Raw genomic sequence first — 22,202 nt, 5'->3', positions numbered from 1 at the left:
GACGTCAAATTGGCCCGAAAGTTCCTCCTCGGAGCAATCGTCGAACCGACCCCGACCAGGAACCAACCTGCACCACCGCCAATCATTATCCTAGGAGTAATTCTTTGGGCATAGAAGATTCGATCTATATCTATGGCAGAGGTTCTATTCTGATTACAACGTCCACGCCAATTGAACATGCAGATGCATTCATGGGTTTATCGCTCACTGATTTCATCTATATATAAATCGCAGTATCTATATCACAGTATGTTCAGCCTCCCATCCGGCTCACACTGCCGTACTTGGCCTGCCAGGCAAAGAAATACAGGAGTGCCCCCAGAGGCTGTCCAACGACGCAGAAGCTGACCCAGAAGATCGTATTACCGATCACCTTACCCAACGGATCCTTCATCTTTTCCAATGGTGCGGTAATGGCGATCAACGGCAGCTGGAACAGCATCCCAACGAGCGCAACACCTGACCCCGTTAGCAAAGCCTCGTGTGTCGAGAAGGAACCATACCTATCATGTTGTGCGTGGGGATCCCCACAAGCAGCTCATGGAGAAGAGCCGAGATGGTAAATACCACAGTGCTCGCAAAAAGAGGGCTGTACCCCCGTCCTATCAGCGGAGAGTATACATGTCGCTTCATGAACTGGTACACCGGTCGATTCCACGACCGCCAGTAGACGCCCAGACTGGGACTATTCCACCAGTCTGTGTAAAACTCGCGATCACCGAACCTCATGATCTCAGCCAACGCGTTCAGGAGGGACTGGAAAAGCGCGAAGAAACCGGCCAGCCAGATGACCAGCGAGATCGTGGACAGCTTCATTACACGCTCAAAGATGGATGCATATGCCATGTCGCGGATTTTGTCAATGGAATTGCGCAGAACTGGCGCCGCATACTGAGCCGAGAGGAGCCAGATAAAAACAGACAGACACACGAACTCGAACAACCGTTTGGCCACGAACTGCCAGCGGATGGAAGGCGTCTTGGGGTACACTGGCTGGTACAGAAGCGTCGGGGCCAGCCAGAAGTAGGTCAGATTCCCCAAGGTGATGTTTTTGGGATACGGAAGGCTGGAATAGATCTCGGGAAGGGCCGACTCCACCGACGCGTTCAGCATCGCCTCGCGCAAGTCCCGATTGGTGAATGCATACGACCAGTTCTTCAGAGCGACGACGATCGCGTGTACCTCACAGAGGGTGCCGATTCCAGGATGATGGATGTAGTAGTACACGACGAAGCTCGTGATGGCGAGATTGAGGACGATATTGAGGATGTGGAAGGACAAGGCAAACCGCCAGATATGTCGAAACGCACGTGCTTCACGCTCACCCTCTTCGGCTGATCCGTCCTTCTTCTTCCGGCCAACAGTCTGCTTGGCCCTACCCGCTGCAGCCAACTCCAGCAGGTAGGCGATGAACAGCTGCCATGGGACAAGGGCAAACAGCATAGACCCGAGGACCACGTCTTGCTTCCGATAGTCATGGCATTTGATGCAAATCAGGACACCATACTGTTGTCTGGTATTAGTGACTGTAGAGACAGCCGCCCAGAGTAATTCACTCACCTTCATGTAATTCTCGATAACCAATCGGAGGTTCATAGCCACTAGTCATGGGTCAGCATAGGTTCGCCGTCCGATTCACAACATGTAGGCCACCGACCTAACACAATCACCATGAGGTTCCGGAATCCGAGGAAACTCGGCGAGACATTGGAATCCCGGCTGAGACTGGAATGGCGCACTTCAGAGTGATACGCTGCGACATGGCGGTACTTGCTCCGTCGTCGTCCTTCTCCATTTCCTCCATTTGCTCCATTTGCCTCACCGGTCGGTGTTAAAGCATCGGATGTGCCGCCGTTCGCCTGAGACCGGGATGACCGGGAGGCGACATTGCCGTTGGCCATCAGGGCCGTGGTGGTCGCCGATGCTTTGGCCTGAGTATCCATCGCCAGTTCGTCTCCCAGCGTACAACCCGAAAAAGCAGAGCAAGCCAAACAACAATCTAGGACGGGAGATTCCGAAGCCGATAAGCAGCGTGAGAGGAGCACTGAAGGGAGATATCACTCGGTTCAATTGCGGAGATGGATGCCTCGGAGCATAAGGGAAGGGCACGTAGGGATACGGTCGGATCAGTCATGACACGATGACTGGAAGGAGATTATAACGTAGCAGAGGGAGCGAGGGAGGAGGACCAAGTGTAGCATGGCGGGGTTATCAGGACCGCCAGCATGATTGCGACAGGTGAGCGCAAAGGCCCTCGAAGATGACCGGGGGGTTGATGAGTTGGGAAAGGTGCTCGGCCGCTAGTGGCCAATGACGGACCGCCGCCCCGTCGCTGGCCGACAGTCAACGACCATCAATCCATCTCCGTCGATGCACGCCATGCACGTCCAGACTCGCCGTTGAGCTTCCCCCCCAGTCCGTCTCCTCCTGGTCTGCTCACTCCCCGCTGGTCAGAGTTCTCTGACAGCTGCTTCTCGACCTCTCCACCGCCCCACCCTTGTCATGGTCACGACTTTCGCCCGTGATTGTTTCGTCTGCTAGCTTCTTCAGCTGTTCCCTGCAAACTCCGACCTGCTTCCGGACGGCCCTTTCCGGCCATGGCTTACTACGACGAATCTGGAGGCGACTCCCAGCCCTATGGAAGACCGCCCAAGTCCTATGAAGGTGGAATTTTAGGACCGCGACGTCCGCGTACGTTCGAATGCCGCCCTTGACTTCTCTTTGTCTTCCCGGCACCCCCAGCTAACCAACACTCCCAGGACTGGTCACGGATTATGGCTCCTCCCTCGTACAGTGGATGCGCACGCGACGGCCGCGATACAAGGGGGGTCATCGGATGGAGACGGAGAGACCCAGTGCAAGCTACGTTGTGGATGTGAGGCTGGTCGATCGCGTTACGAGCTTCATGGATAGTGGGCTAACGAGTCACTGTTGAATAGATGCTCCCTCCTCTGGCACGAGTGCATGCCCCCGCGGACACCATACCCGTGCGACATCTACATCAATCTATTGGAAAATCGAAAAAACCGATCACGGTCGTACGATGGACACCAGAGGGACGACGTTTACTCACAGGCGGACACACCGGAGAGTTCATGCTGTGGAATGGAACAGCGTTCAATTTCGAGACTGTCATGGATGTGCGTAGTCCTCTCCTGTAGAGAGCGTCGGTCGCTGACTCTGTGAATAGGCCCACTATGACCAGCTGCAAGCCGGCGTCACCTCCATATCTTGGTCCCACAGCCACGACTGGCTGATTTCGGGCGGCCAGAAAGGCGACATCAAATACTGGCGCCCCAACTTCAACAACGTCGAAACCATCGATGATGCACATCACGATGCAGTGCGCGATCTCGCTTGGTCGCCGAGCGACACGAAATTCCTCTCCGCGTCCGACGACACCACGTTGAAGATCTTCGATTTCACCTCCCGGACGGCGGATACCGTTCTCACCGGCCACAACTGGGATGTCAAGTCCTGTGACTGGCATCCAACCAAGGGCTTATTGGTTTCCGGATCGAAGGATCACCAGGTCAAATTCTGGGACCCGCGGACGACAAGGTGTTTGACTACGCTCCACAGCCACAAAAATACCGTTACGGCCACCCGATTTTCCCGCGTGAATAGCAACCTGTTGGCGACTTCCTCGCGCGATCAGACTGCCCGCGTTTTCGACCTACGTATGATGCGCGACATCTGCATCCTTCGGGGGCATGAAAAACCGGTTTCCTCCTTGACCTGGCATCCCATCCACAGCACGCTCATCTCGACCGGCAGTGAGGATGGATCGCTGTACCACTACCTGCTTGATGAGCCGAACGTGCCATCGGGACAGGCGCCTACGATCGCCCCGTACGACAGTACCGATCCCGCCAATACGCCTGCGCAGGTGATCTACCCGGCCCACCGTATTCAATATGCGCATAGCGCGACGATCTGGTCGCTAGACTGGCATCCTCTTGGTCATATTCTAGCATCTGGCTCCAAAGATAATTTCACACGGTTTTGGTCTCGTGCGCGACCGGGCGAAACTAGCTACCTGAAAGATCGTTTCCACATTGGCGAAGAAGCGGCCGAGGCCCAGGGCACTTGGAACCGGGGCTTTGGGAAGCGACAGATGCGTGAAGAGGAGGAACAGGAGCTCCAGGACGAGGCCGAGGGCCTTGTTGATCAGAAGAAGTCCGCCGGTTCCTTCCTTCCCGGGATCCAGATCGCACCTCCAGGCAATGCTCCCCAGCAAGACGGCATGGGTTCACTGCTGCCCGGGATTGGCGCCCCGCCGCCTCCTCCGGCGGCGGGCATGCCTGCTTCCATGCCTCAGATGGACCCCAGCCGTCTAGCTGCCCTCTTGTCTGCGCAACCGCCACCCCAGGCCAACGCCTTCCCCCCAAACACTGGACTTCCCGGGTTCCCCATGCTTCCTGCATTGTCTGGAACACCCCCGGCTAATCTTGATCTCGCCGAGCTACAGAAACAGCTGGTCTCCCAAGGGATCTCCCTGCCACCTAACTTTCCCCAAAATTTCCCCGGAATGCCCCCTTCCATGGGGGCTGGCGGTCTCCCCGGCCTACAGGGGGGTGGAACGCCTAGCAACGGATTTGGAAGATGATTTTCGAATAGTGTGCCTTTATTCGGGTTCCTGGAGATAACTGGCGTATGCAGGTGGCGTAGGCTTTCGGGATCATTGGCGTGTATTCATAGCGACAGATTTTGCGGGATGTGACAAGGGCGTGGCGAGCAGCGTCGCTGGTTGTTTGTTTGGCGATATATGATAGATTCATCTGGGATGGCAATATATGTGATCTGCCCACTTTGATGCACTTCAGCTCATAGGCCACCCTGCATAGGGAAGCTAGAAAGGATCAGCACCAGCACGTTGATACCGCCCCATAGCATGGGTACCCATGTGGACATCCGGAAGTTTCCTGCTTCGTAGACGCTGCCAAGACTGACGTAGATTGTTAGTGACTGACTGTTTTCTCGCAGACAACCTAGATAGCAAGCAACACCCACACTGCACCAATAATGCTCCCCGCCAGAAGCGCTTCCAAACATCCGATGATAACATAAATAACGGGGATAGCTAGTGAGATGCGCCACGTGCGGCATTGCATAGCCACAGCCCAAGCTGCGACGGCTGCATGGGTTGCAGAATAGAAAATCAAGGTCCAGTAGAGGGTGAAGCGACAGATGTCGCTGGTATAATAGAGATAATAAGCGACGTTATGGGGTCTTGGGAATGGATCATAGAGCGACGGGAATTCGGGGGTCTGGTAATTGATCGGCACACGGTTGTTGGCCATTTGCGTCCGACACAGGTTGGTCGCCCTGTCAACGGCGACGGTGATGCAATATAGAGCGAGATAGCATGGTATCCCTCCACGAAGCTGACCGGTAAGGATGGAGGATGTGACGATGGCAGTTGTTTGCGGCGGAAAGGTGGTGTTTGCATTGTTTGCCGGTAGGTTCTAACCTCGGCAGGTGATCTGGGGTTCTCCGCGGTAGACGTCGGGTGGGTTCACCAACTCCGTTCGAAACATCTCCCCTAACACTCCCACCCTTCAGGAGTCTCCAATGTCCCTGTCGCAAAACTGCGCATTGGCAGCGGCTACTCATCATGGCTACAGAGCGCTCTTTAGGTGCTCTCTTGCGATCCCTCCAAGCTCCCTCGGCCGAACTCCAGGATGCGTTTACGTGAGTGATACTCCATCTCCGCTCGTCGGCTCAGCCCTGCCACTAACATCCGTTCCATAGACTGCTTCCCACCGCCACAAGCTTGCTGTCGGTCCTGGGAAACCCCTTGAATCTTAGCCTACTATCGTCGCAGCTGTTAGCAGCCCCAGCAATATGGGATCATGCCGTCGATCTCCACGCCTGCCGGAAGATTATCAGCGTCTTCAACACCGCTGCTATGGCCATCCTTCAGAACGAGGCGTCGGATGACCCCCGTATCCCCTACGGTCGACCCCGGAAGATCGAACGTGAGGCATGGCTCAAGGCGGTCGTAAGCGGAGCCGACGACAAGTCCCCGCGGTGGAGACATCTGCTGCTTATCGGAGGGGTTCTGCTCGGGTTCGAAGGACAGAACCGCCAGGGTCTGCCGTGGAATGTTCGCAAGAAGCTGGAATCTGCCTTGGTAACCGCTGCGGAGCTGGCTCTGGAAGAGCTAAACCCCCAGAACGAGATCGAAGGACTCTGCGTCACCATGGTACTGAATTATTGCTTCGAACTCTTGTCTGATTTCGAGCGTACTAAGCTCGACTATGACCGTTTGCTACCCGTCATGATCCATGCGGCTTACTTCTCCCCGGAGGGTCTTGAAGGTGGCTATTTTCTTGGGACGGTTGATAAGGATATTCTGGAGGGTCCTAGCAAGCGGTTCATGTGGTCGCCGCAGTCGGACACTTTCATGCGTGTGACATCTATCTCGTCGAGTCCTCTCATTTCCGCCTTGGGGCCTCTCTCTAGACTGATGGCGCATGCGGTTGAGAATACTCGCGATCCGAGACTCGTGGCGAAATCGGTTGACCACATTGCTGAATTCGTCCGTACGCTAATGGTGCAGTGGCGCCAGAACAAATTGTCAGAGGTGGATAGGGCAGAGGAATCGGACTTCTTGGATGCTGAATCGTTGAAGAACACCATTCCTAGTCTCTGGAAGCTCCTTCGCAATACCCTGTATTCCACGGTTATTGTGCTTCGGGCTGTTTTGGGAAGGGTAATTAATGATCGTGCATTGGCAGCTAACCAAAGTGAGTGTCACTGGATTTAGTGGGTTGTCGCGTAGCATTACTGACGGGGAACAGGTGCACCGTTTCTCTCGATGCAAGCGCTCCATATACTGCGCAACCTCTATTTTATTTCGTCACGCATCGGGCCAAACTCCACGTCACAGCACATGTTTGTTACGTTGACCGCAGTGGATATTCTTTCTCAGTACCCTGATCTCGCGGAGAATTTCCTGAGGAGTATCAAACCAAACGATCTGGGACAAATCCCTGCGCACCCTCTTGAGAGAACTCTCGATCTTTTCTTCCTCAACACGGCGGAGCTTTTCACCACCATCCTCTCCTCTAAGTGCAGCGAAGAGCTGCTCATCTCCGCTGCCCTCCCCTATCTCCCCGCCGGCGGGAACAACCATCTCCTTGAGATCTTTGAGGCGGCGCATAGTGTGGTCCTGGCCGTATTCGCCATCCCTGAGAATGCCGCCCTCGCGGCCAAGCATCTGCCCTTCTACATTGACAACCTCTTCGCGGTGAGTTTCTATCTACATGACTAGGAGCGCCCTGCTAATTGCTCTGTAGGTTTTCCCGCAAAACCTTTCCATTCGCCAATTCCGTCTTGCGTTCAAGACCGTGCTTCAGGTTACAGCCCCTCCTTCGCCGATCGCGAATCAGCAGCGGCTCCTCCCATCCATCCTTCTTGAGGTTCTTTACGACCGCGCGCTGCACGCGCGGACTGACCCTCTGCCACCGTCGGCTCAGGGAGGAGCTGATGCCAACATGGGCCAGACGACGCCTCTGTCCGAACAGGCCGCCCTCACTCTTTCCTTGATCGACGGGCTTTGCTTCCTCCGTGTCGAAGATCTGGAGGAGTGGCTCCCGCTGGCAGCGAACCTGATCAACACCATTCGGGAGTCAGAGATGCGCCACACGTGCGTCGAGCGTTTCTGGGACGCTCTGAGCAACGGCGAGATGGATGTCGAGCGGGCGCATTACTGTGTGACCTGGTGGAGCACCAAGGGTGGGCGCGAGCTCATCCTGTTTGGCAATGAGCCCGAGATGGCGGAGGCCCACGGCCAGGGCGCCTATATGAGCGGCGCAGTAGGGGCTGTCGCTCCCGAACGAAGCTCTAAACTGTGATTTCCCTTTGTACATATGACCCGGACTGGTTTGGCTTCGCATCTGGGTTCCCACCCACGGCGTTTGGTGCAGCATTCGATACCACGAGCGATTCCTCGCATTTTTGTGCAATTAGAACTGTTGACGTATTGTACTCGAGCCTATATATATCTCATCTGCGTATGCAACAGACGCGCGCGCTTCTATCGTATGCCGGGAATCCCCACCCAAGTTCTCTTCCTGTATCTCTCGTAATCCTCGCCGAAGAACGCAACCAGGAATCTCTCCTCGCCTGTAAAGCACGAATTAGCATAAGCACTATTCCACCAGGGGGCGCGGACACGGCAGAGCATACGCTTAATCCGACCATGGAAGAACTCCCACAGCACAACCGCATACCCAGCCAGACAGATCACGTTGCCGAGCACCAGCTGCGTACCGAGCCCCCACCAGAAGAACCCAAAGTAGCTGGGATGTCGCAGCACGGCATACACCCCGTGGCAGACCAGCGTGTGGCCGTCCTTGCGTTCCACCTGCACCGTGTGGTTGAAGTTACTGCCGGCCTGCGCCATCGCCACCGTCCGGACGACCTGTCCGAGCACCATCAGCACCATCCCCGCCACCACCTGCAGCTTGACGCCGCCCACGGCGGCCGTCCAGGAGACGTAGCTCTCCGTGGGCCAAAATACATGCGCCAGGAGACACTCGACGACGGCGGAGATGTGGGCGATGTTGTAGGCCCATCCGTTCGAGGAGAGGAGGAATGCCGACACGGACGCATGCCGGGTGTTGTGTGCGGCGGTCACGTAGAACTCGAGGAAGTGGAAGACGCAGAGCGAGGAGAGGAAGAACGGGATGCGCCAGAGGGGCGTGGTGGTGAGAGCGACGAGGGCGACGGTCAGCGCGACGGAGAGCCCGAGGGTCGTGCCGATGAGGAAGGCTCGGAGGGAGATCCCTGCGAGGGATTTCTTGCCGCCGGGGTAGTTGGATGCGTCGAGGGTTGGCGGCATTGTAGTTGTGTTTCGGGGGGAGGCGTAGGATGCGGAGGGGGAGGGGACGCGGGAGCTGGCGGAGGAGGTGGAGGGTGAGGACATCTTGAGGGAGGAGAGTGATGAGCGGTGTTATGAGGACATGGTGATGAGGGATTGGTTATATAGGTCTGCTGGGGAGTGAGAATGGGTGAGGAACAATAGTGGCGGAGAGAAACCATATGAGATTGTCGACGGGGATGGAGCAGTTCCGCCTTGCCCGACGTGGTTAGTCCCGTCCTGGCCGGCTGTATATAGTAACAGGAGGGACCCCGCATGGACCTGATTCTCGATATGATTCATAGGTTTCATTGATTGATTGATTGATTCTCTGGGCTACGGATTCCCCTCCCACTGGACTAAAATGGATCTCTCAGAAGCCGGTCTGCGGCTCAATCGAGAAAAGATGAGTCGAGGCGAACTCTACTACGCCTTCACCCCCGATCTGATCGCTGCGCGCGCTCGCTGCGTACGGGCCTGTCGCCGATTCAACAATGAAGTCGATGATGTTTCCCGCCGGCGGTTGCTAGAGCTGTGGAAAGAGTGAGTTGCGGCAGACTCAGCCCTCCTGTTGTCGATAGGAAGACCAACTCCAGAAACTCATCTGTTAACCACGCTCCATTAGCATCATACAAGATACCACCCCCTTGCCTCCCCCGAAGGATGACCCGGTAGAGGATGAAGCACAGCTGCGGCGCCAGCCGTGGGTTGACGCGCCCATCCGCATGGACTACGGGTACAACGTGCGGGTCGGGGAAGGGACGTATATTAATTCCAACTGCGTCATCCTCGATACCTGCAAGGTGACCATTGGCGCTCGGACGCTCTTCGGTCCCAATGTGCATCTGTACAGCGGGACGCACCCGGTGGATCCTCATCTCCGCAATGGCTTCGAGGGCCCGGAATCCGGCAAGGAAATCCACATCGGGGATGATTGCTGGATTGCCGGGAACGTGACGATTCTACCAGGGGTGACGGTTGGTAATGGTGCAACGGTCGGGGCGGGAAGTGTGGTTACAAAGGTAATGATAACGTGGGCGATGGGAGGATGGATTCGCGCTGACGTTGGTTACAGGATGTGCCGGCTTATCATGTCGTTGCGGGCAATCCTGCAAGGGTTATCCGGAAGATTGAGACGGCGACGGGACCGTGAAGGCATCGGAATGGGAATCGGAGAGATGCAACAAATGGCCACTAGTGAGTAGACCCGGGTCGCGACCGACCGACAGTCAATCAATCTTGACGTATCTCGTGCATGTATAGAAGCTGGAAGCTCGTGTGGATTCCACGGGGTTTAACATGAGCCTTATGCAAGCTGGGATGCTTGTACGGGCGATGTGTCATTTGTTCTGTCAGTCGGATGGAATGCTCCATCCACTTAGTGGAATGGACGGAGAGGAGAAGAGCCTCGGATGGGCCTGTCTGAGCCGTGGAATGAAATTGAGACATTGAGAGACATTGATTATTGTCGACCTGGCCGGATGCGCAAGTATGAGCGAGCATGTGATAAACTAGCGGATGGACACATTTGTAGATGAAGCCCATAGAGTAGGATCAAGGAAGAAGTATTCTAAATAGAATAAATGGAATATAATATACCTAGGTAGTATAATAAAAATAAATATAATACTAGTAGAATGATTAGAACCATCAACAGGGTCAAGTCAGCAAACACCAGCTCCCGTGCTCCACCCACAACGTCAGAGCTTCTTCTCTCCCTGCGATCCTCTTCGTCCACCTCCTCCTCTTCCTCACTCTCACTTCTTCATCCTCCTCCCCTTTCAATCTTTCTCTTCTCTCTTCTTGACCTCGATCACCCCCGTCCGATTCCTGGTCTCCCTCCCATGGTGCTCCCCAATCCCCTCCCACTGTATTTTCCCGCTTTGATTATTATCCATCGTTCCCCGTTCCTCTTACTCCACCCCAGCAACTTTTTTTTAATCCCGCGTCTCCTTTGATATCCACTCTTTCAACCCATCTCAGGCTCAGACAGCCGTGTACAACATCTCCTACTCGCTCATCCCTGCATTATAGACCCCCCTCTACGTGCTCTCCCCGCGCAAAAGGGCCAGGAAAATGTCATGGCAGCTGCCCCGCTAGAGAGCTCTAGCACCCCGCCGGACGCTACCCCGATCGACTCGACGCGTCCCTCCGGTGATTTCATGGAAGAAACAGATCCCCAATCCACGCGGAAACGGCCCCGTCTTGACAGCGGTAGTGGTGTTCGCGAGACTTTGTCGACCGATGAGGCTTCTGCCTCTCGATTGTCTGAGCCCGTTTCGGATGCTCCTGCCGTGACTGACAAAGAACCTGTCCAACTTCCTACGTCCGCACGCCCTCCCAGCCGAGTCACCATCAACATGAAGTCTCCCTCGATGGACCATCCTCCCACCGACCTCGAAGATCCCTCCCCTCAGCTTAGCTCCACCCTTCCACCCGGTTCCCCCGACGAAACCGGGGCGCATCCTTCCAACGCCATCTCGGTTTCCTCCTCGCGGACACAAAGCCCGGAGATCGAGGTCGCCGAGCTCGAGGACATGGATCAGGATCCGAGTGCATCAAACTGGAGGTCCTTGGACGAGGCGTTGCGCGATCCGGAGGTCGTCCAGCTCCACGACCAACCCTCGCTGATCGACATGTTTCCCCGGCTTCGGCGGGATATAGACGCGGTGGAGAATCTGGAGGAGATTGCGGCGATCCTTGAAAAAGGTATGAGATGGAGTGGCTCTGATTTTATCCATGTCACTAAACGATGATGCAGGCCCTCCGCATGATTCCACCGTCTTTTTCGCGGTCAAGAGATGGCTCGATGACGTCGTGGATAACCTGGACCAACTGTCGTATAATGCGCTGCTGGAAGACAGGGCATTCTGGGAAGGTGTCCCCCTACTCACCGAAAATCTGCTACGGAGAACGTACGTGTTCATCCACTTGCATCCTCCGGGAGTGTGCAAAGCTGACCCGCCCGCTGTAGGCTGCATCTACAGGTGAACGGTGACCAGAATATGTGGACACTCTTAGAAGAGTTTTTTCTCAGCCACGCGCAAATCACGTTCCGCATGATGTGCTTAGATACTATCATCCTGAGACAACTAGTTGAAGAACCCGATATTCCTGTGCCGGATTTACTATCAAGAGGCTACCTATCATCGCTCGGGTGGACGTTGCAGATAAACGGCATTCCCCTGTTTCGTGCTATGGAACGTGTTCATGGACACGGGACTGTTGACCTTGTCCTTCGTCTTGGTGATCAGCTCATGCTGCCCCCGTTCAACCTGATCCAGCAGCTAGCTGACCTTACGGCTTATGTGCTGGTGCTCATCCAACGGGAGCCTCAGCTGTCAGCGCCGCTTGTCTCGATCGTGGCTACGCTGCAGAATCTGGCGGAGTCGTGGAACGAGCGGAGGAAGGTCGAAGTGGATGAAACCGCAACGGATTCTCCTCCAGTATACACGAGGTTTATCAAAGTCGCCTACAATTTAGCCCGAGCCATCGACGAAAAGTATCAGCATCACATCACTAAGAAATCCCCGTGGGTTTCGAGTGATGTGAGTGAGCCGATGATCCGGTTTATGTCGTGGTTTTATGTCTCTCTGTGCCACTGCGACTCCACGTTTGTGCAACAAATTGCGCACGATCATTCGATTAACCTACCGGATGACATACCCGTGGACACGTACCCTTCCATTATCTATTATGGGTGGAAATTTGCTACCCTCAAGAAGCACGTTACGGAGGGCCGCATGGAGCTTAGAGTTCACGGGATCGAATCCATGCAAACAGACCTGGTGAGCATCTGGAGGCAATATATCCAGAATAATCCCTCCGGCACGGAGACCCCCGTTGTTCAATACCTCTTGAAATTTTTGAGGGAAAACGAAATCGTACAGTATATTGTTGGGGTCGATTCTCACCCCCAGCTAATCAGCAGAAGTGGCAATATTCTTGGCTTCTTGGTCGTTACCGGGACATACACTGATGCAGATACGGACACAATCTGGAAGACGGTAACGGAAAGCCCCGATGCTAGAATGGTGTCGGAGGTGCTGGGGATGCTTACTAGAACCTTTAACATGCACAATGCATCATCACCAGCATTGCTTTATCTATGCTCCAAAGTCCTGGAACTTCCTCTCTTCCGGTTCGACCCCCGGATGTTAGAGTTCTGCGAGCAACTTCTGTTTCATATCCGTGATAAGCATGGTGATGAGCCTCATGTCGATGCCATCCCTCTGCGCCTATGTGTTCGCTTGATTCGGGAAAGTGCTGCGGCCGAGGACATCAGCGTCGAACAGAAGGCAAACGTCCAAAAATTTGCCAGCGCTCAACTGAGTCTGTTCATGAACGTTGGGCTCAGTGAAATGGATAAGATGGAGACCTATGAGCGTTGCATCCAGGACGTTGCCGAAATGAACCAGTTCGCCGTAGGCAGCATTCAAGCCCTGAACGCACTGCTTCCCAGCTACGACTCTCAGGAAATCCAACGACTGGCTATGGACTTCGATCTGACCCGTTTGGCCATCACCGAACTCGCGCATACCGTCGAGATGAACAAGATAGACTTCAGTGACTCCTTTTCGAAGAATGGCTTTCTATCACGCATCCACTTGCTAGCTCGCATCATTGACAAGGTCCCAGAGTACATTACGGAGGACCTAAGTGACTTGCTCTGGCAGAACATATTCATGTCAAATACACTTGTCCCGTCTGGAAGAAGAGCTTTATGGGATATGCTCTGTGGCCTCACTAGCCATGGAGTCAAACGGAGTCCGTTTATCGAGCGTTGTATTCACAGCTATCTCCCTGGAGTCCCCCCATCCAGCTACTCACCCGATGTGCTTGCCTTCGCCAAGCAAACCATTGGCTACGAGATTCGCTTCAACCCGCCGCCCATGGTGGGTGAAAATGAGGTGATTTTGATTCCAGGGATGGAACGTATATGGACAATTATTTTGACTGCTCCACCTGGAACCATCGAGACGGACGCAACCAGGTTCGCTATAGAAGTCTACCTTGACCATGGTATGGTTCGTCGTTCACCACGATCGGCTATCGAGGCCACTCATATTGCGCTGGTCGATCGATGCGTGGACCAACTCAAGTCTGCCGCGTCAAAACTGAAGTCATCAAATGTTGCTGATGTTGACGAGATCGATGAGCCCACTTCAACGGAGCAATATCCATGCGGGACCCATGCAGAAGATCTTCGATTCAGTCGTTCCCTCCTATTTCTCCGGCAGTTACTTCAAGGTCTTCGCAGTCGTCCCCAGTACAGCCCACCTCAAGGCCCCCCACCTGGCTTGCCTGGCAAGGGAGACCTTGTCGACATTCGTTACCAAGCGTTTGATGGCAATGCACAGTCGGCGGTTCGCTCATTCCGGATCGGCGACCTTTCGACAGCTGCTGAGCTTGTCGAGAGGTTCGTTCAGCTTACCGGATTTTCTAAATTCAACACGATCTTTACTGGTCGGCGAGTGAACTTGCTCGAAAACCCCAACTTGACTGTTAGGGAGTTGAAGCTTGCCTCTGGACTGTTGCTGGTCCAGAAAGACCCGGATAGCCGCCAGATAGCATTAGCTGGCCGACGCCAGTCATTGACTCCAGTGGATTCCGAGGTTCTGAAGCATTTCGACGATCTCTATGACTTGTTGGGACTACGAGAACATCTTGCTCGCGAGGTATGTCTATTTGGTTATTGTAGTTTTGTCCGATAGGGATGCCCCTAACGCCGTTCACAGATATATGATTTTCTCGTCGTTTTCCCGCCACAGGAAAGAGTTCTGCAGTTAGTGAAGTCAGCGGACAAAGCCGAGGACGACATGTTTCCCATGGATAAACCTTATAACTTCCTTTACTCCGTGAATGCACTTTCCACATGCCTGAGGGAGGAGGCGCTGGAGGTAGGCCCCAAATTGCATCGATGGCGGAAAAGATCATTAATATATGGATATCGCAGACATCTCCAAACCAAGCTTTCGTCGCTCATAGTATTAAAGTATTGGTTGCTGCTTTGACACGCCCTGCCATGTCAGAGGCTCTCGCGGAGTCTTCTGCGAAGCTCTTGTTTGCGACCAGCCTTGTAGAGTGTCTTCTCTACGCTTTTCAAGGTAACGCAGTGATATTTCAAACGACAAAGGACCTCGCTGACGAGCACTAGTGAAACCAATGACAGATGAAACCCATCTCATTTCCGATTGCTCAGCGTTAGCTCAACAGTTGCTGCATTTGATAATGCTTGGGCACAATCTACGCACTACCCGCATCCCAGAGGCCAGTATTTACAAGCTGACATGCCACTCCTTCGCCATTTTGATGGAAGCCTCAGTTTTCATCCCAGACTTCTGGACTGTTGTCAAAGAGAAAACACAATTTGATCAATTGCTGTTTTCTCTCCTTTTGGATGAGGTGCGCCAGCCTATCCGGAAAGGTATTTCGGAGAATATTGCTGTGGCCTGCAGACCATCCAAACTGTTGAAGAAGTCCGGAAAGCTACAGATGAACTCTGCAAAGGAGCCGGATCATACAAGTCCTGAGCACTCTATTAGGATCGATATCCTTGCAACAATCTGGGATGCCTTTTTGCAAATCTTCCCTCAGACCGTGGGCTACGTTCACCAGTCCCAGGAGTTCTTCGAAATCTCGCACGTAGTGTTTCATTCCGTTGTTGAGAAATCACCAAATGACCATGTTTTGAGCGAATACCTCAAGCAATGGAGCAACATAATGTTGACCCATCATACAGAAGAAGTACGTGACTACGATACGTATAGTTCTCCGCTCGCTGACTTGTTTCTGTAGTTTGTTGGGCGTGAACCAATGGACCACTTAATATTTGGATTCTGTCGCCTTCTCAAATCCTGTCTTGAACTTGCAGAACAAGCGAATGTGACATTGGATACATTGTGAGTATAATGGGCTAATAAGACACCATTTTTCGGGCTCTGACATATGCACAGCGATTTAACAGAGAGATTGTTCGATAATTACCTATTTCCGGATTTCTCTAGTCGCTCATCCAGCTTGATCAACCCTAAGATTCCCATAATGCACGGACCGACCCGCCACGAACTCTATGCGATTCTCACTCTACTGTCCAAATACGACCGGAACTACACGGGCATTGTGGACTGCTTAGAAGATGTTATCCCACAAGGTTCGCGGAACTTGCCATTTATGATCCGCTGAAAACGTTCTGACATTGTAAACCCGCAGATGAAACATACTCCCCTTCTTGGTACTTTGACCGTTACAAGATGATTCGGTCACCAGAAGGCTATGCTGGCCTCAAGAATCTGTCAAATACGTGCTATTTGAATTCTCTTTTAACACAACTCTTCATGAACGTCGGGTTTCGTGACTTCCTGATGAAGCTTGACCTTACGGATCCGGAGTCAACCCAGAAACTCCTTTACGAGACGAAGAAAGTTTTCGGCTATATGCAAGAGACGTGGACTAAAAGCGTTGACCCGCAAGACCTGGTCGACTCGATCAGGACCTACGACAATGAGCCGATTGATGTGACAATACAGATGGATGTCGATGAGTTCTATAACTTGTTATTCGACAGATGGGAAGCGCAAATCCTAGATGCTGAAGACAAGAAGAAGTTCAGGTCTTTCTACGGGGGCCAGTTGGTTCAACAGATAAAATCCAAGGAGTGCTCCCACATATCCGAGCGCCTTGAACCATTCTCTGCGATCCAGTGCGACATCAAAGGAAAAGCAAGCCTCGAGGAAAGTCTCCAAGCCTACGTCGAAGGTGAAATAATGCAAGGGGACAATAAGTATTCATGCACGTCCTGTGGACGACATGTGGATGCGGTCAAGCGAGCTTGCTTGAAGGATGTTCCTGACAATCTCATCTTTCATCTGAAACGTTTCGACTTTGACATGGTCACTATGATGCGGAGTAAGATCAACGATGAATTCCAATTCCCAGAACGCATTGATATGACCCCATTCAAGGTTGATTACCTCTCCAATCCCGACGGGAACGTGGAGGAAGATATCTTCGAACTGGTTGGTGTCTTAGTTCACACTGGGACTGCCGAGTCTGGACATTACTACTCATATATCCGCGAGAGACCCACTGCCGGTGGTAGGGGTTCTTGGGTTGAGTTCAATGATTCGGACGTCAGTAGGTTTGACCAGACCAAGATTGCAGATCAATGTTTCGGTGGCTTCAACGACTCCACTACAATGCAAGTCAGATTTAACAAAGTCTGGAACGCGTATATGTTGTTTTATCAACGTGTTTCCAGTATGGAGTCCGCGAAGGAGACCTACAACCCCCCCGCGAACAATTTGCCCGTTCACGTGCCACTTCCAGTGTCTCTTGCAAACCATATCACTCTGGAAAACGAGGTTTTCGTTCGAACATTTTGCCTGCTGGATCCCTACCACATATTATTTGTGCGGTGGATTCTCTCCAGGCTCCACGAAACGAACATTGCAAAGGAAGAGAAACCGAAGTTGGACAGGAGCGTCATTTTCATCTCCCTGGATACCTTAGAGCAGCTGGTGGCGCGGACCAAGGACACCGTGGGCCTTGAGAGCATCGTGTCCGAGCTATTGAAGGCCATAAACGAATTACCAAAAGCCGCCCACCGAGTTCTGCAATGGGTCGTGGACAAGCCGAGTGGCCTTAGAAATCTCTTACTGAGAAGTCCACATGTTCAGATCCGGACCAGTGCTACCAAGATTTTCATGTGCGCACTGTCAAAGCTCCAAGAACTCCGTGAAGACGCGGAGGAGGGAAGTTTGGAAAAAGAAAAGTGGAACTGCCGGTACTGGGAAGGGCTCGAAAATGTCATAGCAACCCTTGAGACTCTGTGGGCCACCATCCATACAGCCAGCCGGTCTTGGGACGACTACTTTGAGTTCCTCCTCCTGCTTGCGAGCTTTGGAGCACAGGAGGCGGAGCTTGTCCTGAAGTACGGCTTCTTTCTGAAATGCCTAGAGATCATATGGCTTGATCGAGAAGATACAAAGCGACTGAAGCGTCAGTATCCCAGCTACTACCGACTTCTTGAGAAGGGCCGAAGGTTCTCCCACAAGAAGCTCACAGAGCTGTTGACAGTTTTGCTGGCATATATTGACCTTACCGTATTACCAACACCGGATGATACACGACACGCTCTGCCTAACGGCAAGTATACCCTTACGGCTTCGGAAGCAGACTTCATCCGTCCAGTGGGAAGAAATGGAGAACTAGCTGTGTTGAAGAAAGTTCTTCAGCAATACAGCAGCCCTCAGGCATGCATTAGACTGGTTGGTCAGTTGTTGGATGCAGAGCCAGAGGCTGGTTTCTCGGAGCCAATTTGCAAGGTTCTGGAGGATGGTCTCAGAGTTGCTCCAGCTGAACTCTGCTTCCCTTTCTTGGAAGCGACGTTGATTTTCTGCCGCCGCAGCCCAGATAAGGACCGGATCGTATTGTTGATAGACTATGTCGCAAAGGGGGTCGACACCATCAACGGGAGCGGAGGCAAAGAGCACCTCGCGTTCTTCACCGAGCTGCTGTCTTGCCGAAATAACCAACTTGGTCTTGACGAGGCTTGGTTTACAACGCGCCTCGTTGATCGGATTCCGGATTGGGCACCGACCCTGTTGTTATTCCCCGACGCCTCCGTCAGGAGGATGACGACGGATCTCTTACAAGCTATCCTGTTCACAGGAGAGTCCGGTGATATGGGAGACGACTGGCAGCAGCGCCATTCAGAAGTTGCCAAGGAACTTGTACGAGCTAGCATTGACAAGTTGAAGAAGGCGACCGTTTCTGTCCCTGAAAGCAGTGTCGAGACAAAAACGATCGAAACGATGAAGACGGTGATCAATCACTGTCTTGTGTCCTACTTTGATGACTCCGAGCAAGACCAGGAATATGTCCAATATGCTCGTGGTATGGTCCCTTCTTATTCTCATTTGAGTTACTTTGCTAATACTCAATCTACAGCCGAGCTTGAGTCAATCGACGAATTAGCCGTGGAAATGCCAGGAGAGCTGGCTTCTGGTAAGCCCTCGGTTTCTTTGCTCTCAACTCATCGTCTAACCCCTTCGTCCCCAGACTCTGATGCTCCGTCTGCAGAGGAATGGGAAGATAATTCAATGGCGAGCGATTCCGATGTCGGTGTGGCGGGCTCTCCATAAACCCTGCCTCCATGCAAGACAAAAAAAGCAACCCCCTACAAACTGTGATAACGTCACATATGAGAGATGACTTTATGAAAAAAAAAACTACCCCGATTTCTTGTCTCATTTTCTGGTGTCCTTCTTTGCATTGTCCGGCGTCCTGAATGTTGCTTCAACTTCAATCAGATGGGTTTCAGTTTGAACGAATTTTGTGGTGCATGAAGAAGCACCCTCTTGCCACTAGCTTTCAATTTATGTCTTACTCCTAGGAACTTTGTCTCATGGCCTTTCGATCGTCTATTGTTGTGACGGGGACTGTGTTGGGCTCGTCTCGCCAAGTGCACAGAACGCTGGAAGGATACGAAGGAGAGCCCTGTCCGTGACTGTTCTCAGATATAGAAAATAGAATGCCAACTACTTCACGTGGTCCCGTTGGTGGAGCGACCAGGTATTATTAGGGTATTAGGGTAAATAACCTCCAAGCCGGGAAGACATACTACGTATGTACTACCACCAGTTGTTCGTTCGTCCAGGGGAATGATGCCGTCCTACTCTTCGATTCCACTACGTTGTAGAACCACTGGAAGCACTGAAACCACACTTCAGCGGCGACAGGATAGTTAAGCCTTCCCGAGTATATCCGGAATATATCCGACGTGTCTGGCCTTCCTGGGCAAGCGACTATAGGCGACTCCATGATTGAAATATGGGGGGTCACCTTTAGCTTCTGAGACTAACGTCCGATATTAGTGAAGACATGAAGGGACTGATCGCTATATAGTGAAAAAGGATCTTCAATTATATGCACTCATTTAGGGTCGATAGATAGTGCTAGTCCTCCTCCGTCGTGTGAATGTGTTAAACACGAGTTGGAGGACTGTAATGGAGCGATAAGACGAATTCACTAATAAGCGTGCCTAAGAATCTGACCACTATCGATCCCTGTCACCGGACGACGTAATAGGTGTATTTCATGTAGCTAATATACAAATGACATTGGAAGTCAAGGGCGGGTATGGGCTCCACATGGTTATAAGCCAGCGAAAGGCACAATTCATCATGCTGGAGGGTCGGTATCTAGTATGGACCAAATGAAATAAGGAGTCTAGCGCCAGCGCTGGTGAATGTCGATCTCCTCGTAGAACATGTCACACCGTAGCTCCGAATGCGATTTTTATTTCATGGAAACATAGTTTAGACATCCTCGAACTCCTCTTCATCTTCGTCGGACTCCTCCTTTTTGACGTCAGGTTCCGTTTTAATCTTCTTCGCCGCAGGGCCTTCGTCCACGCTATTCGACGGCGTGACGTCAGCCGTCTGAGGTGCACTCGTCCCAGAGTCAGTATCCAATTCGCGTTTGATCCCCGTTGATGGTGCGGAGGCAGGTACACTTGTCGGAGCTCCACCAGTAACGGCCGGGGATGCGGTGTCGCTAGCCGAAACGCCACCGACATCCTCGAACTCCTCGTCGAAATCATCGGAGTCATCCTCGTCCGCGCTGCTCGCGTCCTCCTGCGCCTGCAGGGCCTTTTCTCGCTCCATCTCCGCATAGTATGCAGCAACCTTATCGTCCAGGGCGTCCAACGCGGGCTTCTGGTCCTCCTCTTCCTTGATTTCAGGCTTCACGTCGACATCCGCTTCGGCCTTGACGCCTACATTCCCAGCAGATGTAGAAACAGTCGAATGCGTATGCCACACAGGCAGCGCGTTCTGCTTCTCCACGGCCGCCTTGCGGGCCGCCTCCTCTGCCTGCTCGGCGGCGCTCTTCTCCTCGGAGGACGTGAGCGAGATCTCCAGCGCGGCCGTATCGGTCTTTGTGTTGCCGCGCACGGCCTCCTGCTGCTTACTCGGTACGACAACCGCAGCACGGGTCGGATGGGTGGCCTGGTTGCGGACGACGTCGATCTTGTGGTCCCAGGCGGTGTCGAAGTCGTTCGGGGGGATCTCGACGGAATCGATCTGCTTGAGGAGTTTGAGCATGGCGTCCAGCTGCGCCATCAGCTTGCTGTTCTTTTCGTGTCCCGTGCGGTCGATTCCCTCTGCCCCCTTCACGTCCTCGGTGCGCTCCAGGATCGCCCCGCAATTCTGGCACTCGAATCCTTCCTCCGAGTACAAACTCAGCACGTCGAGTTCCGTCCATTCCGACCCGCACCGCAGACAGATATACTCCTTGCGCTCCTCGCTCGGCGTGTACTGCGCCTTGATCGTCGATGTCAGCTTCGACACCTTGTACTTGATCGCGTCGATGACCGGGTGCAGCGGGATGTAGTAGTATTCGCGGTTGACGGGGCGCGTGGCTCCGTCGCGGATCTCGGCGCGTGTGCTTCTATAGTGCGGTAAGTTGTGTTAGCGCGGGGGTTTGCTTATAGTTGCGTGTGGTCTCTGGGCTCGGTTCGAGTCATACACTGCGATGAGACGGTCCTCGCGCAACTTGGCGCATAGCTTTCGGAGGTCTTTCTGCTGCATGCCAAGGAGGAAGGCGAGGTCTTCTGCATGGAGTCTATGTTGTGGATGAGTAAGGGCGTTTTATGTTGGGGTGAGTCGTTGTGATTCGGTAGACGTACACGGAATGGATAAAGAGCGCATCCACCACGAGGATGTGGCGGGTCTCGTAGAAGGCGCGCACCACGCTTCGGATCAGGGTGTTGGCAAGATCCATAGTGTGGTAAACTTCCGGGACGCCGTATGAAGGACGGAGGAATGAAGGTGAGAGGGAGAATGCGGTAGAGGGGGTGCAGTAGTGGAGGCGCAGGGCGTGCTGTATCGAGGGCGGATGTTGAATGCGACTCAGGGAAAGAAACGCATGCTTTGTTGCTCCGCAGCGAAGACGCTGGAGAATAGGAGGGCCCAAGAGATATTCTGTAAGATGGGTCTGTGGGATGTCCGTGGGACAAGGACTGTGAGGTCGAACTGGACAAAGCGAGAGTGAAAAGAAGTTGATGACCGAATGGGATAAGATTGTAATGCCTGAGGCGGAAGCTACCTGTCCAATTTGGGGATAGCGCGTGTAAGAGATGCACTATACCGCAGTAGGACTAGTTCGGCCAGGAATTTCGATCGCCGAAAAATGACGGACGTTCGACCGCAGACGCCGCAGGACGTTCTTTGGAACCCCCCCTTCTTCATGCTCCCCCTCGTCTGTCTTCGACGGAAATTGGCTGGGATACATCCATCCCGCAAGAGATTACCCATTCTCCGTTACTACC

The 22,202-nt window shown here is 53.2% G+C and overlaps 8 protein-coding genes across 8 annotated transcripts; 4 read left to right on the top strand and 4 right to left on the bottom strand.

Annotated features, from left to right (window-relative positions):
• Positions 1–134: 134 nt before the first annotated feature.
• Positions 135–2,306, bottom strand: BDV59DRAFT_187162 (putative diacylglycerol O-acyltransferase (DgaT)). Its single transcript, XM_073691148.1, has 4 exons — positions 1,658–2,306; positions 1,561–1,601; positions 504–1,506; positions 135–459 (listed from the first exon to the last, which is right to left on the bottom strand). The coding sequence occupies exons 1-4, from the start codon at positions 1,941–1,943 to the stop codon at positions 254–256; spliced, it is 1,536 nt and encodes a 511-aa protein (XP_073543992.1). The 5' UTR covers positions 1,944–2,306; the 3' UTR covers positions 135–253.
• A 64-nt stretch (positions 2,307–2,370) lies between these two features.
• BDV59DRAFT_121588 (WD40 repeat domain-containing protein) lies at positions 2,371–4,800 on the top strand. Its single transcript, XM_073686812.1, has 4 exons — positions 2,371–2,691; positions 2,760–2,875; positions 2,940–3,140; positions 3,191–4,800. Exons 1-4 carry the CDS (start codon positions 2,598–2,600, stop codon positions 4,607–4,609), a joined length of 1,830 nt encoding a protein of 609 aa, XP_073543991.1. The 5' UTR covers positions 2,371–2,597; the 3' UTR covers positions 4,610–4,800.
• On the bottom strand, positions 4,719–5,395 carry BDV59DRAFT_121591 (uncharacterized protein). Its single transcript, XM_073686813.1, has 2 exons — positions 5,014–5,395; positions 4,719–4,948 (listed from the first exon to the last, which is right to left on the bottom strand). The coding sequence occupies exons 1-2, from the start codon at positions 5,301–5,303 to the stop codon at positions 4,828–4,830; spliced, it is 411 nt and encodes a 136-aa protein (XP_073543990.1). The 5' UTR covers positions 5,304–5,395; the 3' UTR covers positions 4,719–4,827.
• A 121-nt stretch (positions 5,396–5,516) lies between these two features.
• On the top strand, positions 5,517–7,943 carry pex8 (putative peroxisomal membrane protein Pex17). The gene is made up of 4 exons (XM_073686811.1): positions 5,517–5,694; positions 5,755–6,752; positions 6,807–7,255; positions 7,305–7,943. Exons 1-4 carry the CDS (start codon positions 5,618–5,620, stop codon positions 7,860–7,862), a joined length of 2,082 nt encoding a protein of 693 aa, XP_073543989.1. The 5' UTR covers positions 5,517–5,617; the 3' UTR covers positions 7,863–7,943.
• A 101-nt stretch (positions 7,944–8,044) lies between these two features.
• On the bottom strand, positions 8,045–8,851 carry BDV59DRAFT_195896 (protein-S-isoprenylcysteine carboxyl O-methyltransferase; the record flags this gene model as incomplete). The annotated part of the gene is made up of 2 exons (XM_073692645.1): positions 8,045–8,133; positions 8,197–8,851. 2 exons carry the CDS (start codon positions 8,849–8,851, stop codon positions 8,045–8,047), a joined length of 744 nt encoding a protein of 247 aa, XP_073543988.1.
• Positions 8,852–9,174: 323 nt separating this feature from the next.
• BDV59DRAFT_187156 (sugar O-acetyltransferase) lies at positions 9,175–10,473 on the top strand. The gene is made up of 3 exons (XM_073691147.1): positions 9,175–9,412; positions 9,495–9,891; positions 9,945–10,473. The coding sequence occupies exons 1-3, from the start codon at positions 9,234–9,236 to the stop codon at positions 10,020–10,022; spliced, it is 654 nt and encodes a 217-aa protein (XP_073543987.1). The 5' UTR covers positions 9,175–9,233; the 3' UTR covers positions 10,023–10,473.
• Positions 10,474–10,609: 136 nt separating this feature from the next.
• Positions 10,610–19,409, top strand: BDV59DRAFT_187150 (putative ubiquitin C-terminal hydrolase). Its single transcript, XM_073691146.1, has 11 exons — positions 10,610–11,578; positions 11,631–11,784; positions 11,844–14,547; positions 14,608–14,769; positions 14,826–14,976; positions 15,027–15,616; positions 15,668–15,771; positions 15,826–16,022; positions 16,082–18,766; positions 18,821–18,877; positions 18,932–19,409. The coding sequence occupies exons 1-11, from the start codon at positions 10,951–10,953 to the stop codon at positions 19,012–19,014; spliced, it is 7,515 nt and encodes a 2,504-aa protein (XP_073543986.1). The 5' UTR covers positions 10,610–10,950; the 3' UTR covers positions 19,015–19,409.
• A 459-nt stretch (positions 19,410–19,868) lies between these two features.
• BDV59DRAFT_187148 (putative transcription factor TFIIE complex alpha subunit) lies at positions 19,869–22,089 on the bottom strand. Its single transcript, XM_073691145.1, has 3 exons — positions 21,561–22,089; positions 21,401–21,496; positions 19,869–21,322 (listed from the first exon to the last, which is right to left on the bottom strand). The coding sequence occupies exons 1-3, from the start codon at positions 21,653–21,655 to the stop codon at positions 20,191–20,193; spliced, it is 1,323 nt and encodes a 440-aa protein (XP_073543985.1). The 5' UTR covers positions 21,656–22,089; the 3' UTR covers positions 19,869–20,190.
• Positions 22,090–22,202: the final 113 nt, after the last annotated feature.

The sequence above is a fragment of the Aspergillus ambiguus genome (genome assembly GCF_047715705.1).
Source record: "Aspergillus ambiguus strain CBS 117.58 unplaced genomic scaffold BDV59scaffold_45, whole genome shotgun sequence".
Classification (NCBI taxonomy): Eukaryota; Fungi; Ascomycota; class Eurotiomycetes; order Eurotiales; family Aspergillaceae; genus Aspergillus; species Aspergillus ambiguus.
This window is presented reverse-complemented; position numbering and strand designations above follow the sequence as displayed.

Bases quoted from the DNA above. Each gene is read 5' to 3' on its own strand.
- BDV59DRAFT_187148 (XM_073691145.1), bottom strand. From the start codon at position 21,655: ATGGATCTTGCCAACACCCTGATCCGAAGCGTGGTGCGCGCCTTCTAC. The intron at 21,497-21,560 runs GTACGTCTACCG...TCCACAACATAG, and splicing joins GCGCTCTTTATCCATTCCGT to ACTCCATGCAGAAGACCTCG. The intron at 21,323-21,400 runs GTATGACTCGAA...ACCGCACTATAG, and splicing joins GAGGACCGTCTCATCGCAGT to AAGCACACGCGCCGAGATCC.
- BDV59DRAFT_187162 (XM_073691148.1), bottom strand. From the start codon at position 1,943: ATGGATACTCAGGCCAAAGCATCGGCGACCACCACGGCCCTGATGGCC. The intron at 1,602-1,657 runs GTCGGTGGCCTA...ACCCATGACTAG, and splicing joins CCTCATGGTGATTGTGTTAG to TGGCTATGAACCTCCGATTG. The intron at 460-503 runs GTATGGTTCCTT...TAACGGGGTCAG, and splicing joins CCCCACGCACAACATGATAG to GTGTTGCGCTCGTTGGGATG.
- BDV59DRAFT_121591 (XM_073686813.1), bottom strand. From the start codon at position 5,303: ATGGCCAACAACCGTGTGCCGATCAATTACCAGACCCCCGAATTCCCG. The intron at 4,949-5,013 runs GTGGGTGTTGCT...AATCTACGTCAG, and splicing joins GGGAGCATTATTGGTGCAGT to TCTTGGCAGCGTCTACGAAG.
- pex8 (XM_073686811.1), top strand. From the start codon at position 5,618: ATGGCTACAGAGCGCTCTTTAGGTGCTCTCTTGCGATCCCTCCAAGCT. The intron at 6,753-6,806 runs GTGAGTGTCACT...GACGGGGAACAG, and splicing joins TGCATTGGCAGCTAACCAAA to GTGCACCGTTTCTCTCGATG. The intron at 7,256-7,304 runs GTGAGTTTCTAT...ATTGCTCTGTAG, and splicing joins ACATTGACAACCTCTTCGCG to GTTTTCCCGCAAAACCTTTC.
- BDV59DRAFT_187156 (XM_073691147.1), top strand. From the start codon at position 9,234: ATGGATCTCTCAGAAGCCGGTCTGCGGCTCAATCGAGAAAAGATGAGT. The intron at 9,413-9,494 runs GTGAGTTGCGGC...ACGCTCCATTAG, and splicing joins TTGCTAGAGCTGTGGAAAGA to CATCATACAAGATACCACCC. The intron at 9,892-9,944 runs GTAATGATAACG...CGTTGGTTACAG, and splicing joins CGGGAAGTGTGGTTACAAAG to GATGTGCCGGCTTATCATGT.
- BDV59DRAFT_121588 (XM_073686812.1), top strand. From the start codon at position 2,598: ATGGCTTACTACGACGAATCTGGAGGCGACTCCCAGCCCTATGGAAGA. The intron at 2,876-2,939 runs GTGAGGCTGGTC...ACTGTTGAATAG, and splicing joins GTGCAAGCTACGTTGTGGAT to ATGCTCCCTCCTCTGGCACG. The intron at 3,141-3,190 runs GTGCGTAGTCCT...CTCTGTGAATAG, and splicing joins ATTTCGAGACTGTCATGGAT to GCCCACTATGACCAGCTGCA.
- BDV59DRAFT_187150 (XM_073691146.1), top strand. From the start codon at position 10,951: ATGGCAGCTGCCCCGCTAGAGAGCTCTAGCACCCCGCCGGACGCTACC. The intron at 11,579-11,630 runs GTATGAGATGGA...ACGATGATGCAG, and splicing joins TGCGGCGATCCTTGAAAAAG to GCCCTCCGCATGATTCCACC. The intron at 14,770-14,825 runs GTAGGCCCCAAA...TGGATATCGCAG, and splicing joins TGAGGGAGGAGGCGCTGGAG to ACATCTCCAAACCAAGCTTT.